Raw genomic sequence first — 22874 nt, forward strand, 5'->3', positions numbered from 1 at the left:
CAAGGGTAAATCACTGTTGCAATTGCTACCTTGTCTGTGAGGCCCCAGGCCCGTGCTGGGAGGCGGGCAAAAGCGAACCTTGACTCCCAGCTCAGGGTGCTGCGCCTACCGAGCTCTGCTGGGAAGGCCTCACGCTCTGGGCGGGCCTGGCGCGAATGTGGGTCTAGCACCCCTGCCTCTCCTGAGGTCAAAGAGCAAAAGGGGTCCAGAGACAACCAGGGTCACCGTGTCCTCCAGGGACACCTTCTGTGCTGAGTGTCACACATGTTCCCCACTGCGCAGGGATCTCATTTTATGAACAAACACCCCAAGGCTCAGTTCAGCAGCTACTTCAGGTTGTACTGCCAGTAAGCGGTTGCCTGAGCCCAGAGCCTTTCTCATTCTACCACTGAGCCAAGCAGGTGGCAGGGGTGCTGAAGGGACCTCAGGTCCTAGATGGGAACCCTGGGCTCTGAGGCACTCAGGTGTCCTGCCCTGCTGGTTACCCAGTTCCAGCGTGCAGCTGGCTGGGTGAAGGCCACAGCACCCCTCTCTGCACAGCCTACCTCAGAGTAAAAACACAGCCTGTCACGCAAAACATGCTAGGGAGAGGTGCGAATGCCTGTCTGATGTCTGGGTGCCAGCACTGACTTCTGACCGGGCTCCTGCTTGGTGCCCTGTGGCAGGATCACTTCTGGGGTCACTGCTGGGTTGGGGCTCAAAGCCAATCAACCTGGACAGGGGTCAGGTGGGCTCCTGAGGCCCTGCCCACCGGAGCGGGACCATCTTGGGCAGGTCAGGGGAGGTCAGCGTGTGGGCCAGTTTTGGGTGGGGCTGAACCCTCCACCTGAGCGAAGGTCAACTCAGAGACAGCAGGTGCTGGCATCTTGAAGCACAGCTGTCATGGGCGGAAGGACCAGATCAATAGCTCAGCAGAAGGAAAGAAGCAGTCATTTTCATTAAGGAATTTATTTCTCTTAAAAAAACAACAACAGTGGTTCGATCTAGGTACAGCAGCACTGTGACGTCTGAGACGGAACATACAAAGATTCTGCGCAGCAGGAGAACAAAAGCTCTTATCCTCAGGAATGACCTCCAAAATGGAATTATTTTCATTCACCCATGTTAAAATTTCCCTGAAAAAAAAAGAAACCTTTGGATACTAGGATTATTACTTTAACACTACCGACAGCCACTAAGCTCTTCTGTCGAGAACGTCTGCTTTTGATCTATTACAAAAATGACTCATTGATGGACCAGGAAAGACATCTAGAGTCTTCTTTGGGGAAATGTCCTTCCTTTCTAGGGAGAGCCAGCTTTTCACGTGTTTTTTTTTTTTTTTAAACTTTTATTTATTTAAGTGTGTTTTTCCAGGACCCATCAGCTCCAAGTCAAGCAGTTGTTTCAATCTAGTTGTGGAGGGCTCAGCTCACTGGCCCATGCAAGGATTGAACTGACGACCCTGTTGTTAAGAGCTCCACCCTCTAACCAATTGAGCTAACCGGCCACCCCTTTTCAGGTGTTTTAACCACTGTCTGCAGCACAAGCCTTTAAAATCAGACCAGGAGAGACACCCGAGCAGGGTTAGACCCGCACAGCTGAGCTTCTGAAACTGGGAGGGTTGGTTCTGGAAGCAGGTGCGGCAGGGGCCTGAGAGACGAGGCATCACCGCCATCGTCTGTGGTGATCAGAGAGAAGTGAGCTCTTCACTGTTCATGACTCACGGCTCCGGTGCTTCAAAATGCACAAAGACTTCACACACTCTCTTTCCATAACAAAGGCTAGAAAGTTAGGTCCTGTCTCAGAGGGTGGCCCTAGGCAGGGCACAGGTGCTCTCAGGGATTCTGGAGCAGACAGCAGCCCCAGAGGACAGCCGGTGTTTCCTCTTCATCTCAGTGGACTTCTGGTCGTCCACGAGGCCACTGTTCCCTTTCGTGAGGCCTGGGAAGCCAGGCTCGAGGAGGCCCCGGTTCTCCCTCCATATTGAGGGGTGGGTCATCAGCTCATATGAGACAGTTGGTGAGAAACAAACCGTTGATCTGAGCCTTTTGGTAAAGGACATGGGTGTGGAAGAGTAAAGAGGAGCTCTGCGGTGGGCTGGGCTCCTTGGAAAGGCATGGAGACCCCGGCTTCTCGGAGGGCAGGCCCTGGGCCTCAGCAGAGCTTGCAGGCTCAAAGATATTCGGCCACATCCACCTTATGCCTTCAATGCCAAGGAGGTTTGTCCTTAGAACTCACAGCCATGTGTCCCAGGGCACTGCTTGTCAAGTGTGCATATAACCAGGCCACACCACTTCCTTCTGTGCAGCATAGCCACCCTTCCACCCACCCTCCAAGACTGGGTGTTCCCTGTTGCTAAGAGCAGTGCATTTCAGGGAACAAGCATACCTTCCTGGGCTGCTCGAGACATAGCAACACTTAGCTACTGCACACGTGAGCAGCTCAAAGCTCATGGTTTAGAAAGCGAGGCTCCTGGCCTGGAAAGAGGGGCGAAGGAGTCAATGTGGGCTGTGGTGCCATCCTCCATGAGGGTGATACTATGGGTGACGCAATGAGAACCCCTGGGGGGCTGGATGAATGTGCGTCAGTCATGGTGATCGTGGCAGGGACCACCCCTGTCCCATCAGGGATGGCACCTTGTCTCTGGGAACTGGAAACAGACACTGCAAGACCCTGCGTCTCACCTCAAAGGCACGAAATCAGTGAACATCCGGTGAGAAAAATGTCAGGCTTGGAGAAAGAAATGCTCTCTGTGAAGAGCTCAAATGCAGTAAAAAGATTTCAATCCATTCACTGTCCAAATATGCCTCATCCTGGACAGGTGGATGGATGGGTGGGAAGGGGTTTTTTGTTTTTTAAATTAAATACCTTTTAAAATGCAGTTATAGGAAACAAGCTGGAGTAGAAGCAATTGGGTTGGGGGTGGGGCGAAGGGTCAGAGACAGGATCTGTGGTGATTGGTGAGAGGAGGGCTAATTTTCAGGCACTGTTCGAAATTAAGACTTCCCTTCTCTTGCACAAAGCAATGGGCCGAAAGGAAAAAGAGGTTTGGAAAGGCCAGGGACTCTGACCCTATGTCCTACGGGCACTCGCCGGGGGCCGGTGGACGTGAAGGAAGACTCCAGTTATTTTAAGTCACACAAGGACTTTTGCTGTAGTTTCGGTTGAGCTCTCACGACGTAGAAGCACACTAAGCAGATTTATGTTTTCTTTCTTGCTCCTTGAGGATTCTCTACTGCAAATGGCCAATGTGTTGGTTTTGAGGCCTAAAAAGAGACTGGCCTCTCAATGCCGGCCTACTTGGTAAGGGTTGGGTTGCTGTGAATTGGACAAAATAAGTGAAACTGCTAGATAGGAGGGCTGGTGATTATCCCAGGATGATGACCATCCTTCTGGTCATTAAGAAAGGAGGGTCAGCAAGAGCTTGGGGGTCTCAAAAGAGCTTGGGGGTCAAAGAGCTTTCCACTACTTGGCAAAAACCGAATATAGCTGTTTGTATTTATCTTGTATTCAGCCCAAGAAGGGTAATGCAGGCAGCCTCATGAGGCAAGAACTGGTCCTGAAGAAAATAATTCTGCCCATTAAAGCTGAGGGAAGCCCAGCTGTTTCTTCTCTCCCATTTGTTTGTAAAAATGACCTCAAAATGATCAGTCCCAACGGACAGGCTTTCGAGAAGGATGCCCTGGGACCACGGGTAACGTTTAGGAAAAGAGCATGGAAACTGGGACACAAGGCTGACATCCTCGCTACTCTGTCTTCCCCCCCAGAAGCTCATGCCCCAAAGTTGCCTGGGTCGCCCAGAGAAATAAGTCTGGGATGGCCTAGGATGCGTCAGAATGACCTGGCGAGCTTTCAAAACATGCAGACGCCTAGGTTTGGGGTGAAGCCTGGAATCTGCATTTTATGAGTGCAGGGCCCTCGCTGGGAGAAACCCTGGCAGTTTCCCGGTGGCTGAGACCAGGCCTGACTGAGCCTGGCCAGGGAGCAGAGGAAGTGACCCGCTTACCCTGTCCCAGAGGGAAGGCGAGGGCGGGTTTGCTCCTCTCAGAGGCAGCCGGGGAGGCCAGTGGCTCCCTGGGACTAGATGGCCACGCTCTAAGGGCCTGGGGACTGTCCTCAGAGGCCCTGGTCTGGCCAAGCCACGAAGTCCTCCTGAGGCTACCTCTGCCTGAATCTTTAAGATCCCCATTAGAGCTGGCCTCTGCCTGCCTCTCCCGGGAAGTGACTGTGAGCTTGTCTTGAGCTTCTTTGGTGGCCCAGCCTCTCCTTGGGCATTCTGGAGAGCTAACCCCATCCATGCCACCTAGGCCAATGAATCTGTGGGCCCCAGGAAGCTCTCAAGGTCCTGTGGCCCCCGTAAAGACTTAAGGAACAAACCCAGAGCCCCTGGGCAGGTCCATCCTCCTTCTACAGATTCATCCAGGATGACCCGCTGACTCCACTCTCTGATGCCCCCATGGGCCATACAGGTTGGGGACACTTGAGGCTCTGTGACGACTCCTTATCATTGTGATGCTTCTCTTAAAAATAGAATAAAACAACACTCCCCCCCAAACAAGCCTCCTTAACACATATTGGCTTTAGCAGTCACAACCTGCTTAGAAGGAAAGAGGCCCAGAGACCACTGTGCTGAAGATGCCTGGCTCCATAGACTGGCCGCCTTTCAGAAAGTAGAGGCCGAGGTCAAAGCCACAAGGGCACCGGGAGCCCCTGCAGGGACAGGGCACCTTCCACGGAGCTGCCCCAGGAACCCCACAGACCCAGCAGAGGACGTCCCGGCTGGGGGAGAAGTCCCAACAGTGTCTCGGAGGATTTAATTCCAATTCTTACAAGCCAACAGAAGGGTGATACCAATGAGAGGGCAAGGTTAGAGAGATGGATACAACCAATCCTTTTAAAGGTGAAATGTGAATCATTTTCTACATTTAATAAAAACGTTTTCTCATTGAGGCTCTGGAAGTCTTGAGTCACATTTTTTTTTTAATCCCCCCACCCCCTCTAAAATGTCTGAAAACATGGCTTAACAGTGGCTGCACAGAAAATATACACCCTCAAAGTCTGACTTTCATTTAAATACAAATATACAAAATGTAAACTGAGACAATAGAGAAATTTACAAAACTTTTCTTTAAAAATAATAAAGACAAAATTCAGTTCTAGTTATGACGCTATTAAAATACGTGCAAGTCGTCGTATCCAATTGGATTTCTATTGCAATGTCCGACAGAGACAAATCCAGTCCACCCCGGCTCGAGGGCCACCTCTGCAAACAGACCTGAGTGGAAATTGCTTTGAGAAGCCTAGAGGCTCTGTGTTGAGGGGGTGGCAGCCTCCTTCCCCGGCTCCTGGAGGGCTCCCTCATCCGCCCGGCCAGAGCAGAAGCTCCATGGGTCACAAGATCCGCTTCTGAGGAGAAGGGTCGAGGCTGGTCCCATTGTGGACTTCAAGGCCAAGCTGGAACTAGCTGCTTCCGGTGGAGTTGGAACTGACATGGTTTGAATTTATGTGGTGGTTAAAACTGCTCTTGGAATTGGGCGAACTCTTGGAATTGTTCTGATGCTGGGAGTGGGGTGTAAGCAGGGAGAGAGAGGGAGAGAGAAAGCAAATCAGTCGTCGCAGAGCCAGGCCCTGTGGCCTGCACGTCACGGGGGCCTCTGGACCTGGATGTAGGGCTGTGGGTCAGGGGCTGCTGACCAGAACTCCTCTTGCTTTTAGCTGCCTTTCGCACTCTCCCTGCAGACTGAGGTCCAGTGTTCTAGCAGGGGTGGTTCTGTCCCCAGGGGACGTCGTCTGGAGACATTTTCCAAGGAGAGGGGGTAGGGAGGGAGGTGCACTGGTATCTGGTGGCTGGAGGCCGGAAAGGCTGCTAAATATCCGTCAGCACACAAGACGCCCACATGATAACCCAAAACCGTGCCGAGGTGAAGACAGCCCGACGAACGGCAAACTTGGGGCTGGCCCTGCCCTTCCACCCTGGGGGTCCCGTCAGCCAGTGGGTTTGGGGCGCTTCACACAGGTTGCCTGCCCCTTCAAGGTTGCCGCTCCCCCCGGTCTCCCAAGCCCCACATGTAGTTGGAAATCTGCAGCTCTGGTTTCAATGGCAGGGAAGTGCCTGGGCCCAGGGTCCCCGGGGCAGAGGCCAGGACAGCTGCGCGTGGTGGTGAGGGTAGGGTGGGGTGGGGTGTGGGGGGGTGGCCTCTCACCTGACGCTTGAAGATTCTCTGGAACAGCCCCTTCTTTGGTGGTTCTGGTGGGTGGCTTCTGTTCAGGTCTGGCGAGAGGGTACCGTTGGGTCCAAACACGTTCAGCTCCTTGAAGCATTCTGTTTCTATCATCTGGAAAAGCGGTGCATAAACATGGGCAGTGTGAGGGGCTGCGGCCGTCATCTTGGGTGGAGAGGAACCCCAGCACCGAGCCCTGGGCTGACACCTTCCCCTGAGCCTGGTCCTACCAGGTCCTCCACCTGCCCTCCGTCTTACCAGGGCCACCTGCCCACTGCCTCTCCCCGACGGCCTTCACTGAGAAGGCAGAAGACGTCCACCACCAAACCTCCTTCACCCCACTGAAGCCCAGGTCACCCCACATGCTCTGGAACCTCCCCCTTTCAGGGCTTCAGCCCCCTCCTCTGCCCTGTCATTTCTATCTCATCCGAGCTACTCTAAGACCCCCACCTCATATCCACTTGTGCCTCCAGCCACTGCTCTATTTTTCCCTCCTTTCCCAGCCAAACATCTCAAGAGAGTCATCCAGACTGGCCACATCTGTCCCGCCTCCTCTTCCCTCTTCTGACCCCACCCCACACAATGCCCTAGTCCAGGCCACAAGGACACCTGAGCCAGCAGTCCCTCTTCTGTCTTCATGGCACCCCACCCGCAGGGCGAGGCCGCCACCCGGCCTGCTCACCTCGTTTTGCCACGGGATGGGCACGGAGCCGGTGGAGAACTTGGAGTAGAAGTCGTCGTCTGTGTGGTCCAGATTGACGCCCTTCACCGTGGAGAACTGCTCGATGTCCAACACGTCCTTACAGTACACGGCCCGGGGCTGAGAGGGCAGAGCTCAGTCGCACGGGCCCTGCCCATGGCCCCGCTGTCCCCCAGCCAGGCCTCGGGGTCTTATGGAGCAGAGGGGCATCTGCCCGAGGCCACCCCCACCTCGGGAACCTGTGCTGCTCTCTCAGATCCGCCAAGCGGACCCTGGCCAGGGTGAAACATGAGCTCAGGGTGTCTAGGGACCCTTCCTGCCATCACGCCCTCCCACATGCCACAGGTCACCCATGTCTTTCCTCCAGGCTGGGCCGGGGGGTGGGGGCAGTCAGAACACCCCTATCTCTCAGCTCATACTCTTCGGCATCCCTGGGGATCCCCACTCCCCTATCAGGCACTCGTTCTCTCCCCAAAGCCCACAGGATCGGGGCGGTGGGAATGTTTCCAAAGTCATCACTGTTGGAATGAGGGTTGGCAGTTTGGGGGCTCTGGTCCAGTTCTCCACAGAGAGAAAAGTACTGGTTCCCAGGGCCAGGAGAGGGCCTGGCAGAGACAGTGCTTCACTGGGAACAGTGCCGCAGGGACGCAGCGATGGCGGGTGTCCCAGGAGGACCTCCGGCCCCTCCTCATGCGAGGGTGCAGCACCCAGGCTCTGCAGCCAGACAGGCTGGGCTGGGGTCCCAGCTATGGTGCTTGGGAACTTGGGGAAAGTCACATAGCTCCACAGGCCTGTGTCCTCACCTGCAAAATGGGATACACAGGCATCTGTGCCACTTGGGGCTGTGGTAAATGCTGTCACCGAGCCTGGTGCCATGCCACGAGTGCCACTGTTACGGTACTCGTAGCTTTTCTCACTCGTTTGTCAAACATGCAATGGGGGCTGCTCTATGTCAGGACTCACGAGATGAACCTGGATGGGCTTTGCCCTCTAGGAGTTCAAAGTTGGTGGGAGAGGCCTCCCAGGGGCTCTGAAAGCCTGGGGGTCTGGAGATGAGGACTTCAGAAAGGCGATGACTCCAGGATGGGTGCAGAAGGACCCCCGACCTGGCCACATGTCTGTTACTAGAGGGCAGAGGCCGCCTCCTGCCCCCGGGTCCCCTCAGCTCCCTTTCCGGGGCCCAGCACGGATGTTCGGGGAAACTGAAGCTTGTGAACCAGTGCACAGCCTCAGTCCGGGCTGGGGGAGGCTACTCACGTCTGGAATGAAGGGAGGGTCCAACATCCCGGCTTCTAAACGCTTGAAATTCATGTTCCTGAAGAAGGGGTGTCTCTTGACCTCTGCAGCCCCCTCTGCCTGGCAGCCCAGCCTCCGCTTTGCATCTTTGGTGAGCAGCTGTGAAAAGACAGAGTCCCATGCGGCCATGCCTGGGGGGCCTTCCTCCTCCTGGAGGCAGAGGGGCTTTAGGAGGCCTGTGGTCACCTCCCTGTCACAGGTGCGTCCCTCAGCCTCCCCGGAGGCCCTCGTGCAGCCTTCTCCAGCCTGTGCAACCCAGGAACCCAGTGGACGCAGCCTGGCCCTGCTCAGGGCTTGTCTCACGGGCACGTCCGAGGCCACATCCAGAGCCTGCTGAGATGCCTGCAGCCTCCAGGACAGCAGGAACGCCCGGTGCCTGTGAGTACTGGGCACCCACTGATGTTCGCTGAATGGATGGTACCTCTTCTGATACAGGGAAGCTACAAGGGCGAGGGCTCTACCTGGAGGTCTCTCATTCATTTACCCAACTCACAAGCACAGAGCTGACTTGAGCCTACTTGGTGCAAACCACTGTGGTGGGGGAGAGGGAGGGAAGAAAGGCAAAATCGTGTTTAGAGGCCCCATCCCCATATGGTCAGGGGAACGCGAACTGGCTGCCAGCTGGGGGGTCGGGAACCTTCCTGGGGAAGGGGCATTAGGGACAGATAGGCTTTCAAAAGGCGGGAAGGTGAAGACACCAGCTGGAGGGACACAGGGGTGTGTATGAGAGCCCCCATCTGAGTTTGAGTGGAGGGTGAGTGTGGGGTCCGTCAATGTGATGGGGACTGGTTGGAAGAGGTGACAAAGGGTCCTGAAGGCCAGGTCTGCAGGTAGTGGGGAGCCAGGGAGAGTGGGATAGGGGAGTATCCTCATCGAACCATGAGGCAGGAGCGTTTCTAGGAGAGGAAAAGGCTGCAGGGCAGATCCAGGCCAGATGGGATGAAGGTAGATGAGGCCGGAGGGCCGAGCCTCAGCTGCTGACGGAGGAGAGCAGCCAGGTGACGTCCACAGGACTGAGGCCCCTGCCCCGAAGTCCCAGTGTCCCTGCCTCACTGCACTGCACCTTGTACACAGTCGGAATCTACTGTTTGCTTTGAACGTAAAATCAAGGTGGGCAGTCTGTGCCTGAGGGAGTCCAGCCCTTTCTGTCACCAGTACCTCGGGCCTTCTGTGCTCGGCCCTTCCAGACGCATTTCCAGCTGGTCTGTGTGGGCTGGGGGCGCAGTGAGAGCCAGCAGGCAGGTGAGCCTCCTGGGGCTCCCGGTCTGGAGGGGGAGGCTCTCAGGGACAGTCCTTACCCCAAAGGACTCCAAGGTGGCAGTGGGGCAAGCCCCACGTTATAGCCTTGAAAGGACTAAGCCGTGAGTCCAATGTCACCTTTTGGTCCACTGACCACCTAGATGTGTTTCACCCAGTGAGCTGGTAGCTCAGAGACTCAGCTTCTCTTCTCTGGGGGTTTTACTTTCCACAAAAGCTTCGGGAATTGGGCTGTGCTGCGCCCGAGCTCCTCCCTGTTCTGATAAATCCCAAAGAGGCAGGCTCCTCGTGTGGACCTGAACCTCCTGGCTGCAGACCCCAGAGTCTGCCAGCACTGGCCAGATAGGTGACACAAATGAGAGTGATAAAGGTGAGGGGTGAGCCAGGTGGGCCATGCCAGGCTGCCCATCAGCTCCCATCAGGCAGGAATGTCGGCCAGGGCTGCTGCTTTTATCAAGAGAAGCCAGAAAATCTAGATTTTTATGTGAAATCTCTCCAATAATAAATCTTGGTAATGAACCCACCATTCACTTCTTTCCAAAACACTGTGCAGACTGAACTAAACATCTACCTACACGATGCCTGTTTGCAACTCTAATACCAGGTGTGCAACAGAAGTGAGAGGGGGAGGTGGTGAGAGGAGGGCCGTCCTGGGGGCAGAGGCCTAGCGATGGGCTAGGACAGGTGAGACTGAGATGGCTGACGCGCCCGAGGACACGAGTGGCAGGTGGAGAAGGACCAGTGCTGGAACTCAGCAGGGGCCTAAGAAGGTGGGGCTGAGGTCTGGGCCTACGGGCTGGACTCAGCGGAGAGGGCAGTGAGACGCATAAATTTCAGGACCCCAGGGGCAGTGGAGAGGAGCTGCCAAAATGGAATGGGGGACAGAATCTAGGGACCAAGGACCAGCTTCCTTGCTGTTTGTAGAGAGGCTTTCTCAGGCAGGCAGGGCTGGCGCTGCGCAGGGCCTCCATCGTCTTCTTATAATTGGGCCCCACTGCGTCCTGAGCCAGCACCCGTTGGAGGGAAGAGAGCAAGCCGGGCTGCCAGACCAGACAGACTGTGGTTAAAGGCACAGAGGAAGCCCAAGACCAGAATCCCAAGACCCCAGGGTCATTTTTAGGAAGATGGAGCAAGACCAGAGGCCTCCCGCAGTTCTTCCCGCTGAGGAAGACGACGGGATATTGGTTTGACACGAGGCACCCACAGGCCCAGGTCTACCTGGAGCCACAGGCTCAGCGCCGCTTTTTCCACCCGTGGCCACCAGGGGGCAGACGAGGGACAGCAGCGCCTCTGGTCCTGGGGCCCCAAAGCTAGGCGCCAAAGTGGATGACTGCGGCCTCTGTGCCTCTCTGTCCTCTCAGCACGTCCCAGGTGCCTGTTGGGGTCTCTTAAGACCTGCTTGTCTGAATCCTCAACCCTCACGTGGGACATCTGATGATGCTCTGACCTCCCTCTTCTGTCCCTCACCGAGTTTGGTCCCACTGGGTATCTACTCACCCTGACACATAACCAAGTATAGTTGGCACTCCCCACCCCTAGTTTTCAAACATCCCCAGGAGCCCACATTTCCATTTACCTGCCTTTTTCTGCCTTGCTTTTCCTGTCTTCCCACCCAACTCTGGCTGCTGTGACTACCTGTTCTCTTAGAGGCCTCGGGCTTTGTGGGCAAGTGCCCAGCTGCGGGCTGGCCTGTGGGCCACAGGCTCTGGGTGTGTGTTTGCGCATGGACCTTCTCCCCCTCCCTCACTGTCTCTCACACATGCAAATGACAGCACTGTGCGTCCTCTTGTTTTTGGAAGTGGTCAGATGGCAGCTCGAGCGCCAATCCTTCTTCCCAAGGCTCTGTGACGTCAGACTGAAGGTGGTAAGAGGAAGTGGTCAAGCAGCGGATGGACGGATCCAGGAGAGGGGCCTCCTGGGGACAGGCAGCCAGGCCAGGTGGCTCCTGGGCCCCCAGCAGTGCAGCGTGTGGTTTTCTAGCAGCACAAGCTTTGCTACTTTTCATCGGCTCCCAGGCCTGCTCTTCTCCACACTCCAGCCTAGTTGCTATGCACACGAGTCAGAGGTGGGAGGTCCCACCTGCTTGCCTGCTGCTCTGGGTACAGCAACACTCAGGGAGACAATGTCCATGCGCTTGCAAGTGAGCAGACTGGACACTCAGGCCCCCCGTCCCTGTGTGGCCGCCACTGGAGGGCAGCTGCCTGAGGTGTGGGTGCCAGCACAGCTGTGTTGGGCACCAGAGGGAGGAGGGCCCCAAGGGACACAGCAGAAGCTGGGAGCCTAAGAGCCAGGCAGGAGCTGGAAGTGGCCATTCCCCCACAACGCCCCTGGCCAGGCTGAAGGAAAGGGCAGTGGTCCAGGGGGGGTCTCTCTTCCAGCCCCATTTTTGATGGTTCTTGCCACTCCTTCCTCTGTCTGGCTTCCCAGCCCCCAATCTGTCCCCCCCCCCGCCCCCCCGCCTATCTAAGTGTCACTCCTCACGTGCGCCCTGCCTAGATGGGTCAAATCTCACGACCCATTGATGCGGCCATACAGGTGTGACCAGCATTCCACTAATAGAGGGAATACTGGGTTATAAGATGTTCAGAGACCGACAGTGTCACCACCCAGCACCCGCAGCCTTCGCCGTCACCCCAGTCCAGCAGGCAGTGCCGGCACCTCGGGTGGTCTCACTGCCCACACCCTAACGTGCCCAGACCCTGGCCACCTCAGTTGTTTGCTGTTCTCAGCTGGGAGTGGGGAGTGGAAACACTGCTGGACACCTGGCCCAAGGGCAGCATCTGGCTCACCAGGAGCTCACCATTTTGCAGATGGACTTGGCCTCCTCGGAGAACTTGTGGGAATACACCTCCTCGGTCTCTAGGACCCGGCAATCCACCTCCTCCCGCTTCACCTTCTCCTTGCGGCCTCGGAACGGTGACTGGCCCTCGATCATCTCATAGATGAGGCAGCCCAGACCCCAGTAGTCGGGGCTCAGGCCATATCTCTGGTTATTCAGGACCTCCGGAGCTGGGGGCAGAGGAGGAGAGTGAGGAAAGGTAAGAGACAGCCGGTGGCAGGACAACCCAGGCACCCGGGCGCAGGGCTATGACCCACGGCAGCCAGGCCTCAGAAGTCCTGCTCCCAGGAGAGAGAATGTTCCTCATGAAGCCTTGAGTGTCATGGCTGGGACAGCTTCCCCTGCTGACTCCTACTCACCAACTGCTATATATACCATCTCCTCCAAGGAGCCTACCCTGATTGCTCTCCTCTATCTGTGGCTTCAGAAGCCTGACCACAGTGAATGGAAACAGCCTGCTCCTTTAATGTCTCCCCTAGAATGTGAATTCTTTATTCACTGCTGTGTCCCAGTAACAGGTATGACAGCTGGCACATAGTGGGTGTCGCATATATACATTTGTATCAATGAACGAGGGTATGTTCACTCAAATTAAAGATGATTTTAAATTTACCTAGAATTCAAACAGCCTCTTCCTATGGCTTCCCTACTACTTTGATAAAATGACTTACAGATTCACCATAGAAGTGCAAAAAAGATAGTTTCACGTCATCAGGCAGGTCACACATATCCAGAGGCAAATGTCTACACACATGTTGGCATGTATGCACCAGGGGCTGTGTACAGAGATGCATGCCACCCTGTGCCGAGGAGACACACACGGGTGCACAGCAGACATGTACACAGGCGCTGAGAGATCTGTCAGTCACCATCTGTCTATCCATTATCTATTATCTATCTATCATCTATCTGTCTGTCTGTCTGTCTGTCTGTCTATCGTCCATCCACCAGCATTTGCATGTGTATACACACAGTCACATACACACAGAAACGAATCCCACAGGTTCCCAAATGTCATGCATTCTGAAAAGGACCCTCTAGCACCACAACATACAGAATCCTGTGCACGTGCTGTTGGCATGAGGGTGGCAGAGGACAACCACATCCCTGGCCCCCAGAGCTTTCTGGAGCCCTCTATCTGCTGGGGTGAGTGAAGGCATGTGTGTGAGGTGTGCAGAAGAAGCCCAGGGGCGTTCCCTAATTGGAAGGGGGATGGATCCAGGGGACTGGATGTCGCTCCGTCTCTTCCCTGCAGCCCCAGGAAGACAGTCTCAGAGTAGCCTCAGGAGAGGCAGGGCTGGGAGCTCGAGGCTGGTGTCTACTTAGAATCATGCTTGGTGACACAGAAGTGGTGCGCTTCTCTCCTTTCTGAGCCTGTCCTAATGCCCTCCCTCCTCTCAGGCTCTCACGGAAAGGCTGCCCGCCAACCCACTGGACCCCCACTTCTGAGCAGTGCTGTGTGCCACCCCTGGCCACTGAGCCTGACAATAGCTTGGCTTTCAACACAGTCGGGGCTGGGGTTGGGGATTACAGAGAGGTCAGTTTAGTCAAGTCACATCCAATGCTGCTCCCCAACCTGGCTAAGACCCCTCACCGCCCACTGAGAGTCCACTTTTGATCAGAGCTGCACAAAGAGTCCAGGGACGCCGAGAGGCGGGTGTGGGCAGGGGCCACACCCAAACTCACCCATGTAGCCGACCGTGCCCACCCGGCCACGGATCAGGTCCCCCTCGGGGATCTTCACGGCCAGGCCCAGGTCCGAGATCCTAATGTGGCCTGAAGGGGAAGAGCAGAATCAGCGGGCGGTACATTTGCACCCCCACCCCAGGCAGGGCCACAGATTTGCCGTGTACCCCTAGGCAAGGCACGTGAACTCGGTGTTTTCATTTATTGCACAGAGAGGGGACTCCAATCTGCTATTTCAGGGTGACAGCCGACCCTTGGGAGAGTCCAGGTGTCAGAGGATGTGGGTAAATCATTATTTTTTACGAGAAAAACATAAAGATGCAAAAGGACGCCCGAATTTGGCTGGATGTTAGCCGACCTGCCTCATAAAATGCTCTAATGGGCTTCTTGGAAGGCTGAGGTCACAAAGTTTAAAATGCCTTGGCTTGATTCTGAGATTGCTTCATGGAAAAAAATGTGAGATTCTCCTGACATTTTGCAACAATTTGCTTAAGGGGAAAAATTATAAAGCAATTCTGAAAGCAACTCCCTATCCTGCCTCGATAATCTCGGAGGTGGTTTTCTCCCTTTAGAGAAACAAGATGGAAGATGCCCAGGTCCCTGGAGACTGGGAGATGGATCAGAGCTCCCATCCAGGACCGACCTCCAAAGGCTGAGACAACATGGGAGAGCTCGTCTCCATGTTGTCTCAGCTGGTGGCCCACCCAGGGACAGGGGTCATGGCCACATCTGACCCTGCAGGAAGGAACACTGCCCCCATCCCCGTCTGCGGGTGCCAGGGCCCCCACAGCCTGGACCTCAGCAAGGCCCAATGCCAGGGTCCCCGGCCAGGCCAGAGCTGCGTGGGTCCCCCAGGTTCAGGGGCTCCTGACAAAGGCAGGAAGGGTGAAGGGAGCACGAGGATTCCAGCCATTGGGGCAGAGGTCAGTGGTGGGCACGGCTCTGAGACCAACAGGGAATAGGAAGCCTGGTGGCCACCGGGCCCTCTGCCTGCTCCTCCACATGGCAGCATTACCAGGTCACCAACGACCGGTCCCCTACCCTGTCTGGGGCTGCCTGGTGTCTGGGGCACACTGGGGGATCTAGCCTCTGCTCTTGACTCCCCACTGATATTGCTGGGTGACCACGGCAACTTGGCTCCTCTGAACCTTCACCTTGTCATCTGTAAAATGGGTACAGGGACACCAGCCCTTTGTCCTCTGTGGAGATGGGAAGATCTACTCAAATTAAAGACATCAAAACCATTTCCTAGGCATGACAGCTTATACAGTTGTGAGGCATTGCTGTGGCTATCCTTGTTACCCATGCGTGCACACAAGAGAAAAATAACAATAGTGATGCACAAACACTAATGACTAACAGATTTATAGCTGGCTATGGTTGACAAAACAATTTCCCCTCAAGCTATCTTGTCGGAACTTCCACCACCACCCTCTGACGTAGGCAGGGCAGGGCCCCTTGTTTCCATTTTACAAACAAGGATGATGAGGTACAGAGAAGTTGTGTTAGAGTTCAGTATTTACCCAGCATCTCTGAAATTCTGGACTCCTCATTCAGCACATCATCCTCTCTCTCTCTCTCTCTCTCTCTCTCTCTCTCTCTCTCTCTCTCTCTCTCTCTCTCTCCCCTCCTCCTTCTCCCTGCCCTCCTTTGTCTCTCTCCACTGAGCCACACGGCTTCTTACCAAGTGGGATTTTTTAACCACGCCCATTGCAGGATCCCAGGACCGAGGAGATGGAAAGGGTCCTCCCCCTTCTTGCCCACTGCCCTCCCGTGGGCCCAGGCTCGGTGCCTGAATCTCTGGGAGGCCCTCTGCTCCCTTTGGGTTGCGACGCTCACCTCAGCTACACAGTAGGAAAAGGATCTTCTGAGCTGCTCCCGGACTTACCATAATCGTCTAGCAGGATATTTTCAGGTTTCAAATCTCTGAAAGGGAAAGATCACAAGCTGTGAGTGTGGCTATCCTGGGCAGCTGGGGCACACTGGCATCTGGGTGGACCCCTTGGGCCAGCCAGGCCTGCAGGTTTCCTCCCCACTTCCTGGCTCAGGCTGTCTGTCCTCTCTCTGGGTCAAGACAATCTTGGGCTGATTTCTCTCCTTCCAGTGTTTGTCATAGGCATATTCCTGACCCTGGAGAGTGACTAGGAAGGAGGATAGGCCAAGGCTGGTCATGGCTCCTGTCCACATACTGTCAGCCCCCAGGGCTGAGAATACATCTGGCTGGAGTGGTGACAGACCCCTCCAGGACTGGGAAGACCCCGAGGTCTCAGGAGGCCCTGGGGTGCCCTGAAGGCAGAGCAGGGCCTGGGAATAAAGGGAGAGAAGTTACTGAGAACAAAGCACCAGCTGTAGAATTGGGACAGAGAATTGTAGGGATGAGGATGGCTGCCACCAGGAGAATGACCCCCTTGGAAGGGGCCCCCAGGAGCCTGGGATATCTCCCAACTCCAGCTGAGCCACAGCCTGGGAGAAAGTGCAGCCAGAACGTACAGCTGCAGGTGTGGCCACCTTCTCCTGTCCCTAATCTGTCCCTAATGTCTCTCTTCTCTTTGATGACACAATCATGCTCCTAAGAAAGAGAACCTCTCCATTCCCAGTAGGGGGAATAGGCAGCAGAAGTGTCTAGTTTTACTAATAAAAGGTCTCCCCATGAGTAAAAGAACAGCCAATAGGATGGTGTATGTGCAACTCCCCACTGGGCAAACAATACACAGCATCTGGGTTGAGGATTGGTTCTCAACCAACTGGTTTTGTTGATTTAACTGATGGCAGCTGTCCTCATGGGGAGTGGTTAATGTGCCCAAATGCGGTGGGCAGCCTCACAAAGTGATAATTGCTTTTCGTATGTAGTTATTCATCACAAAATACTTTTTGTTGTTGTTGTTACTTAATTTGCATTTTTTTTGATGTGTTAATAATTCCAAATAAGGGCAAGAGCCACTGACTCAAAAAACCAGCAGCCACAGGACTGGAAAGAGAGTGGGCCAGTGGGCACAGGCCAGAACCTCAGCCCACGAGAGGCCAATGCAAGTGTTCCGGCTGGAACTCGGAGGGCCGCCTTCTTTTTTTTTTTTAATGAAAGGCAATTAAGTGGAGGATTCTTTCTCCCACTCTTAGGAAAACTGTTCTACTCTCTTCTCACTTGAATGAAAACAAAAGCACAAATGGGGAGATGGTGTGGGGGGGAAAGGAAATGTCATCAAGACCTTCCTTCTTGTTTTGAAAACCTTGGACTCCCAAGATAATCTCCACCAAGGGCTCCACGGCAAAGGTCTTCAAACTGGGGTTTGTGTGCTGGGGATCTGTGGGGGAACTGCCCAGGGGGTTCCCACAGGCTGGGATTTCTAGGTCCTTAATATCATAATGGCCTGTCATGGTATCCTTTGGGATCTTCCCTCCCAGCTCTTCTCCTAACCCACAGAAGAAAAACAGGCCCCGCCTAGCTCCTGAATATTAATTACTATGGTATCATTCTCCAGGGTCCCCATTAGAAGTGGGATCTCCTACCATGTTTCCCCGAAAATCAGACCTAGCCGGACCATCAGCTCTAATGCGTCTTTTGGAGGAAAAATTAATATAAGACCCGGTATTATATTATACTGATCTTATATTATAGTAAAATAAGAACAGGTATTACATTATATTATTATTATTATTATTATTATTATTATATAAGACCCACTCTTATATTATAGTAAAATAAGACTGGGTCTTACATTAATCTTTGCTCCAAAAGATGCTTTAGAGCTGATAGTCCGACTAGGTCTTATTTTTGGGGAAACATGGTAGTAATAACTACAATGGCCACTCAACAGAAGAAATTATTTTGATACTTAGAGCCTTACAGTCAAAGGAAATTAAAAAAAATATATATATCCATATGTTTCAGAGCTGAATGCTGATCAATGAAAGACTTTTAGGCAAAAAATTATATTACTTTATAAAAACATTCTGTGGGGGAGGAGGGAAGTGGAGGAGAAAATGGATGGGAGGAAATTCCTCACCATTAAAGAGTTTCATGCATTTTTTAGATGGATGATAGTGGAAATCAATTTGCCACAACAATTAGATTCCACTGAATACCTTTAAAAATGCGATATCACTATTCAGTTTCAAAATATTAGTATTAACCACTATTTAAACATATGATAGGCTATTTCAGATGTCTACTAAAAATGTATGTCAGAATTCTTTGAGGAGGTCTGTGAGACAAGTTTGCAGGACTCTGCTCCCAGAACCTGGACCCTGGTCCTGTAAGGTCAGGCAGTATGGGACGGACGGAGGCCTGCTGGTGGTGCTGACCCTCCTGAGGTCTTCCTGGGGCTGGGTCCAGGCCACGACCACAGGCTCCACCGCGATTCCTCGGGCACTGAGTGAAGGGACCAGTGGCCACCGCGTTTGGCCCGCCTAAGCAGCCCACCTCACTCACTCAGTTCCAAGGTGGGAGTCTGTCCAACTCAAGCCCCTTCACCCTCGAGGGCAATGACCAGGCCTTGGTTCCCAGGCCAGGAACGACCAACGACCCAAGGCAGGGACGGGTCCCCATCCACTCAGACTCAGGTGGGAGGACGGGCGAGCCTGCTCACCTGTACACGGTGTTCTCGCGGTGCAGGTCTTCCAAGCCACACAGGATCTCTGCCGCGTAGAACAAGGCTCGCTCCTCCTCGAAGCCAGGGTTCCCCATGTTGTAGATGTGGAACTTCAGGTCCCCCCCGTTCATGATGGTCAGAACCAAGCACAGTGCATCCTTGGTCTCATAAGCATAGGCCAGGTTGACCTGGGAGCACAAGACAGCAGCACCGTGAGGTTCTGCCAACTGCCCCCCCTTCTGCTCATCCTCCTCAGGGTCCTTGAAGCTGGGGGGGGGGGAGGGCTGACGCAGTTTCATGCCACCCCCCTGCACCCAGATGGCCTCATAGCGCCCTGTCTGCTGCCCCTCTGGGCTGATGAAGGACTCACACCTTTCAATTCAGTGGTTCCAGGTGAGGAGGCAAAAGGGGAGTGGCACTGGGTCCCCTGCCCTTTCAGGGATCTGGCCAGGATGGTATCTCTGTGTTTACACCACAAAAGCACGTGCAGGCATTAGTTGGCCAAAACTATATGTTGCCTTGTTGGCTGGTCAAGAAAAGCAAGGCCCAGATGCCCTCAAACGTTATCACTGCAGGGACGTGGGACTGGGCTGTGGAGGTGGCCAGCGGGGCTTCATGAAGTGGAAACCAGAGTGGCGGAGACAGTCTTCCGCTGCACGCAGGACACGCCTGGCCAGAGGGACCATCAGCAGAGGGGCTCTAGTCCCTTGCTGGTGGAGACCAGCCTGAGGCGCGTGGGCAGAGGCCGTGGGGGCGGGAGAGGCAGCGGGACTGCGTCTGAGGCAAAGTACGTTGGGTGGTACTCGTCCTTCTCCACTTAGGGAGATGGTACAAATGAAATCTGGCCACCATGGACCAGGCTGGAGATAGGCCGGGCCAGAAAACTTGGATACAAATGTCAGGAACAAAAGGGTTATTTCTGAGGAAAGGAGACAATGGCGGTGAGGGTGAGAGCTCTGGGGACTGTGCTCTGGCACCAACGGACAGCGCTGCCCCCAGAGCCGCCCCACACCTGCCCAGGTGATCACCTAGGAAGGACTCCAGGAGGGGCAGAGGACAGGGGAGAGTCGAGGAAGGTCCACGCCCTTGAAGACATGTCACCTCGGGTCTGCCAGGCACACAGCCTTTTCCTGAGTAGAAACTACCATCACCAACCCTGACAAGAGCCAGAACAGTCTTTTCCTTTACTGATGAGGGCTACAGCATCGAGATGGCGACAGTGGTCCCTATTGAAGGGGCTGGCAGCACAGAGGAAGGTTCCAGAATCAAAGAGGCCGGGGGCCAAAATAATGGCTGGTGTTGGTCTCTTCCACTGCCTCCCACACAACCCCATCTCCTGGGCGGGGCTGGCAGCTGGTGGCAGCCTGGGATGAGACCCAGAGACGCACACTTCTGTCCTCTTTGAGCGTCACCTTATGACCACCCCTTTCTAGGGAATAATGAGAGCACTAGGCTGATGGCATCGCTTGCTCTTACACACAGCTGGTGGGAGTTTAATTGGGGCAATCCTCACGGAGAGCTACCGAATGGAAGGCACACACACCCTCTGACACAGCATACATCCTGCAGACACTTTCACAGAAATGTGCCAAAGGGATGTTCAAGGATGGACATCGCAGCCTGTTTTGCTGTGGCTTCAAAATCAGAAACGCTCCTATCCGTGGGGATTGGCTGCACAGGTTCTGGTTTCTCTCTTCCCTGTCGACCAGGGGAATGGCGCACAGCTTTTTAAAAAAAGGTGCAGCCATAGATCCGGATATAGAAAATGATCTACATTTTAAGGGGAAATTAAACATTCATGCTTAATGAATAGAACATGTGGAAATGGTTCCTTAAAGAAGGAGGCTTTTGTTTTTATTTTGTATCGGTCTGTGCTGTTCGAATTTTTACCTTGTACATACATTGTTTTTTTTGTAGTGACATGTGGCAGAGACACTTACAGCTGACCAAATATGCTCCTCCACATTTCCCTACAGGTGGCGTGCCCCTTACAGGGACGAGCTCTGGCCCACACACTGCAGGTAGAAGTGAGGCTTGTCCCTGTGGCTGAGGCAGTGACGCCTCTGCACCCCTAGGGCACACTTCCATGACTAAGACGGAGGAGGGGGGCCTGGTGACTGGACCCCATGTGAGTGACAGAACAGTCTTTGGTGTTTTCAGCTACTCTGAGTTGGGGTTAATTTGTTATTACAACAGAGCTCAGCTTAGATGGAGAAACACAGCAGATATAAATATAAACAAGATGGCACCTTGTTTATGGTACCTCTCCAGGAGGCTGACACCAAGGTCTCCGCCATGAGGAAACCAGCCTACCGAGGTCTGTGGAAACAAAGCTCCTTGGCTGGGCCCAGGGTGGGCTTCTTTTGTCCACTGAGGAGTTTACAAGGGGGTCCTGCAGAATAGAGGCCCGAGTCCCACACACAGAGGCGAGCCAAGCTAGCTCTGGTGACAGGACAAAGTCAGCCATCATTGACCACGTGGTGCCTTGTGACGGAAGAGCGTCTGGCTACCTTTCTGCAGCGTACCTTCTCACTGCATTCCACCTCCCTGCGGATGGGGAGGACCACCCACTCCCCAGGGACAGAAGCCCTGGTCACTAGAAGGTAGCCCGTCACTGGGCCCCAGATGCTCACCACAAACTGACTGTTGACCTTTTCTAGGATCTGCTTCTCGTTGAGGGCCATGGACTCCCCTTTCCTCTTTTTGATCCTCTTCTTCTCCAAGCGCTTGCAGGCGTACATTTTACCAGTGGCCCGAACCTGGCAGGCACAGACCTAAGGTGCAAGAAAGAAGCCAAGGAGATGGGAGAGGAGACAAAGGGATTAGAACGTACAATACAAATTAGTAATCACAATGTAGCCACGGGGATATGAAAGACAGTTTGGGGAATATAATCAACAATGTTGTAAAGGTTTTGTAGGGGGTCAGATGGGCACATGTCTTATTAGGGAGACCACTTCATGGACAGTGTAGACATCTGACCACTGCGCTGTACACCTGAAGCTGAAGTTGAATAATATTGAATGTCAACTATAATTAAATAGACATACATGGTCACAGCCTGTGGAGTACAGCACAGGGAATAGAGTTAATGGAACTGTCACAGCTGTATACGACGTCAGAAGGGTAGTAGATTGAGGGAAAGGGGTTATCACTTTGTGAGGGGTACAAATGTCTATTACATTGCTTTGTACACCTGAAACTAATAAAAAAAAGAAAGGAAGGAAGGAAGGAGCCAAGGAGATGGAACACGTGAAGCCTGCCTGAAGCTCCTCCATGGCCAGGACGCTGGGCCTCGGGATGGGGACTGCTGGGGCCACAGCTGGCCACGCCTGGCCCTGTGGGAGTCCTCAGCCACAGGACCGGACAATGCCTGGCCTTGGACCCACAGCTGCCTTGGGCCCTGCCCTCAAGATCTGGCTTCAGGCCCACTCTGCTCTCCTTCCCCACACTTTAGGTAGATCCTAGATCTAGAAGCCATTTATGCTGATGTTTAGATGACTGGCTGGGGCCTAAAGCACCTTCCTCTCTCACAGGCCACTAGATTTTCTGTCCTAAGTTTCCAACCAGATGCAACCATTGCTAACTGGGGACTTTCAAGCCCCAGCTGCTGGTAGAAGATGCTTGTTGGGGGATCAGTGATGAGAGACCCCCGAGAAGCCCGAGTTTATAATTCAGAGGTATGGAAACCAGGGTACTTGGGTGCTAATCTTAGTTCTGCCCCTTATTGGTTGTGTGCCCTTAGCTGGGTTCCCTAACCATTTTGAACCTCAGCTTTCCTCATCTCTAAAATGGGAATAATAAGGCTTGCCTCACTGCTGGGATGATCAGATAGATAAAGTTCAACAGTGCATATAAACAGTGTTCTCTGGCCAACTTGTTTAGGCCCCTCATGCCCTCACTTCTCCCTCCAAACACAGCTAAGAACGCCCATTTCTCCTCTCCAGTCTGGAACCCTGCCTGAGGCTGGCTCCAAGAGCAACTCTGTCTCACCCCCACTGCCACACACAAGGCGACTGCTCCACACTCTCCTTTCCCATTTTAGACACGTCTGACCTTCCCAAAGACTCTGAGCCTCCCCCTCCCTCTCCACCAGGGGGCCCACAACCGAGCTGTTTGCTCAGGACACTTTAGGCACATCCAGAAGGGACAGAAAAGGTGTGTAAAGAACGGGAACTGAAAACATGGACATTCACTTACCTCCCCAAAGCCTCCCTTTCCTAGCACTCGGTACTGCCTGAAAGTGTTTTTGGTTACTGGTTGCCTGGAAAAAAGCAAGAATCCAACATTGGTCTCACGGTGTTAAG

At 53.9% G+C, this 22874-nt stretch overlaps 1 protein-coding gene across 3 annotated transcripts in view; it reads right to left on the reverse strand.

Annotated features, from left to right (window-relative positions):
* Positions 1 to 936: 936 nt before the first annotated feature.
* Positions 937 to 22874, reverse strand: part of GRK5 (G protein-coupled receptor kinase 5) — a 199114-nt gene continuing 177176 nt past the window's right edge. For all 3 annotated transcript variants that reach the window (XM_081075259.1, XM_081075260.1, XM_081075261.1), the window contains 10 exons: positions 22768 to 22831; positions 21201 to 21341; positions 18565 to 18755; positions 15867 to 15904; positions 13979 to 14068; positions 12254 to 12462; positions 8158 to 8295; positions 6883 to 7020; positions 6183 to 6314; positions 937 to 5538 (listed from right to left, as the gene is read on the reverse strand). In XM_081075259.1, the coding sequence (XP_080931385.1) occupies positions 5440 to 5538; positions 6183 to 6314; positions 6883 to 7020; positions 8158 to 8295; positions 12254 to 12462; positions 13979 to 14068; positions 15867 to 15904; positions 18565 to 18755; positions 21201 to 21341; positions 22768 to 22831 (1240 nt within the window). In that variant the 3' untranslated portion in view covers positions 937 to 5439. The remainder of the gene's footprint in view (positions 5539 to 6182; positions 6315 to 6882; positions 7021 to 8157; positions 8296 to 12253; positions 12463 to 13978; positions 14069 to 15866; positions 15905 to 18564; positions 18756 to 21200; positions 21342 to 22767; positions 22832 to 22874) is intronic.

This window comes from Rhinolophus hipposideros (assembly GCF_964194185.1).
Source record: "Rhinolophus hipposideros genome assembly, chromosome: 15".
NCBI classification, from domain to species: domain Eukaryota; kingdom Metazoa; phylum Chordata; class Mammalia; order Chiroptera; family Rhinolophidae; genus Rhinolophus; species Rhinolophus hipposideros.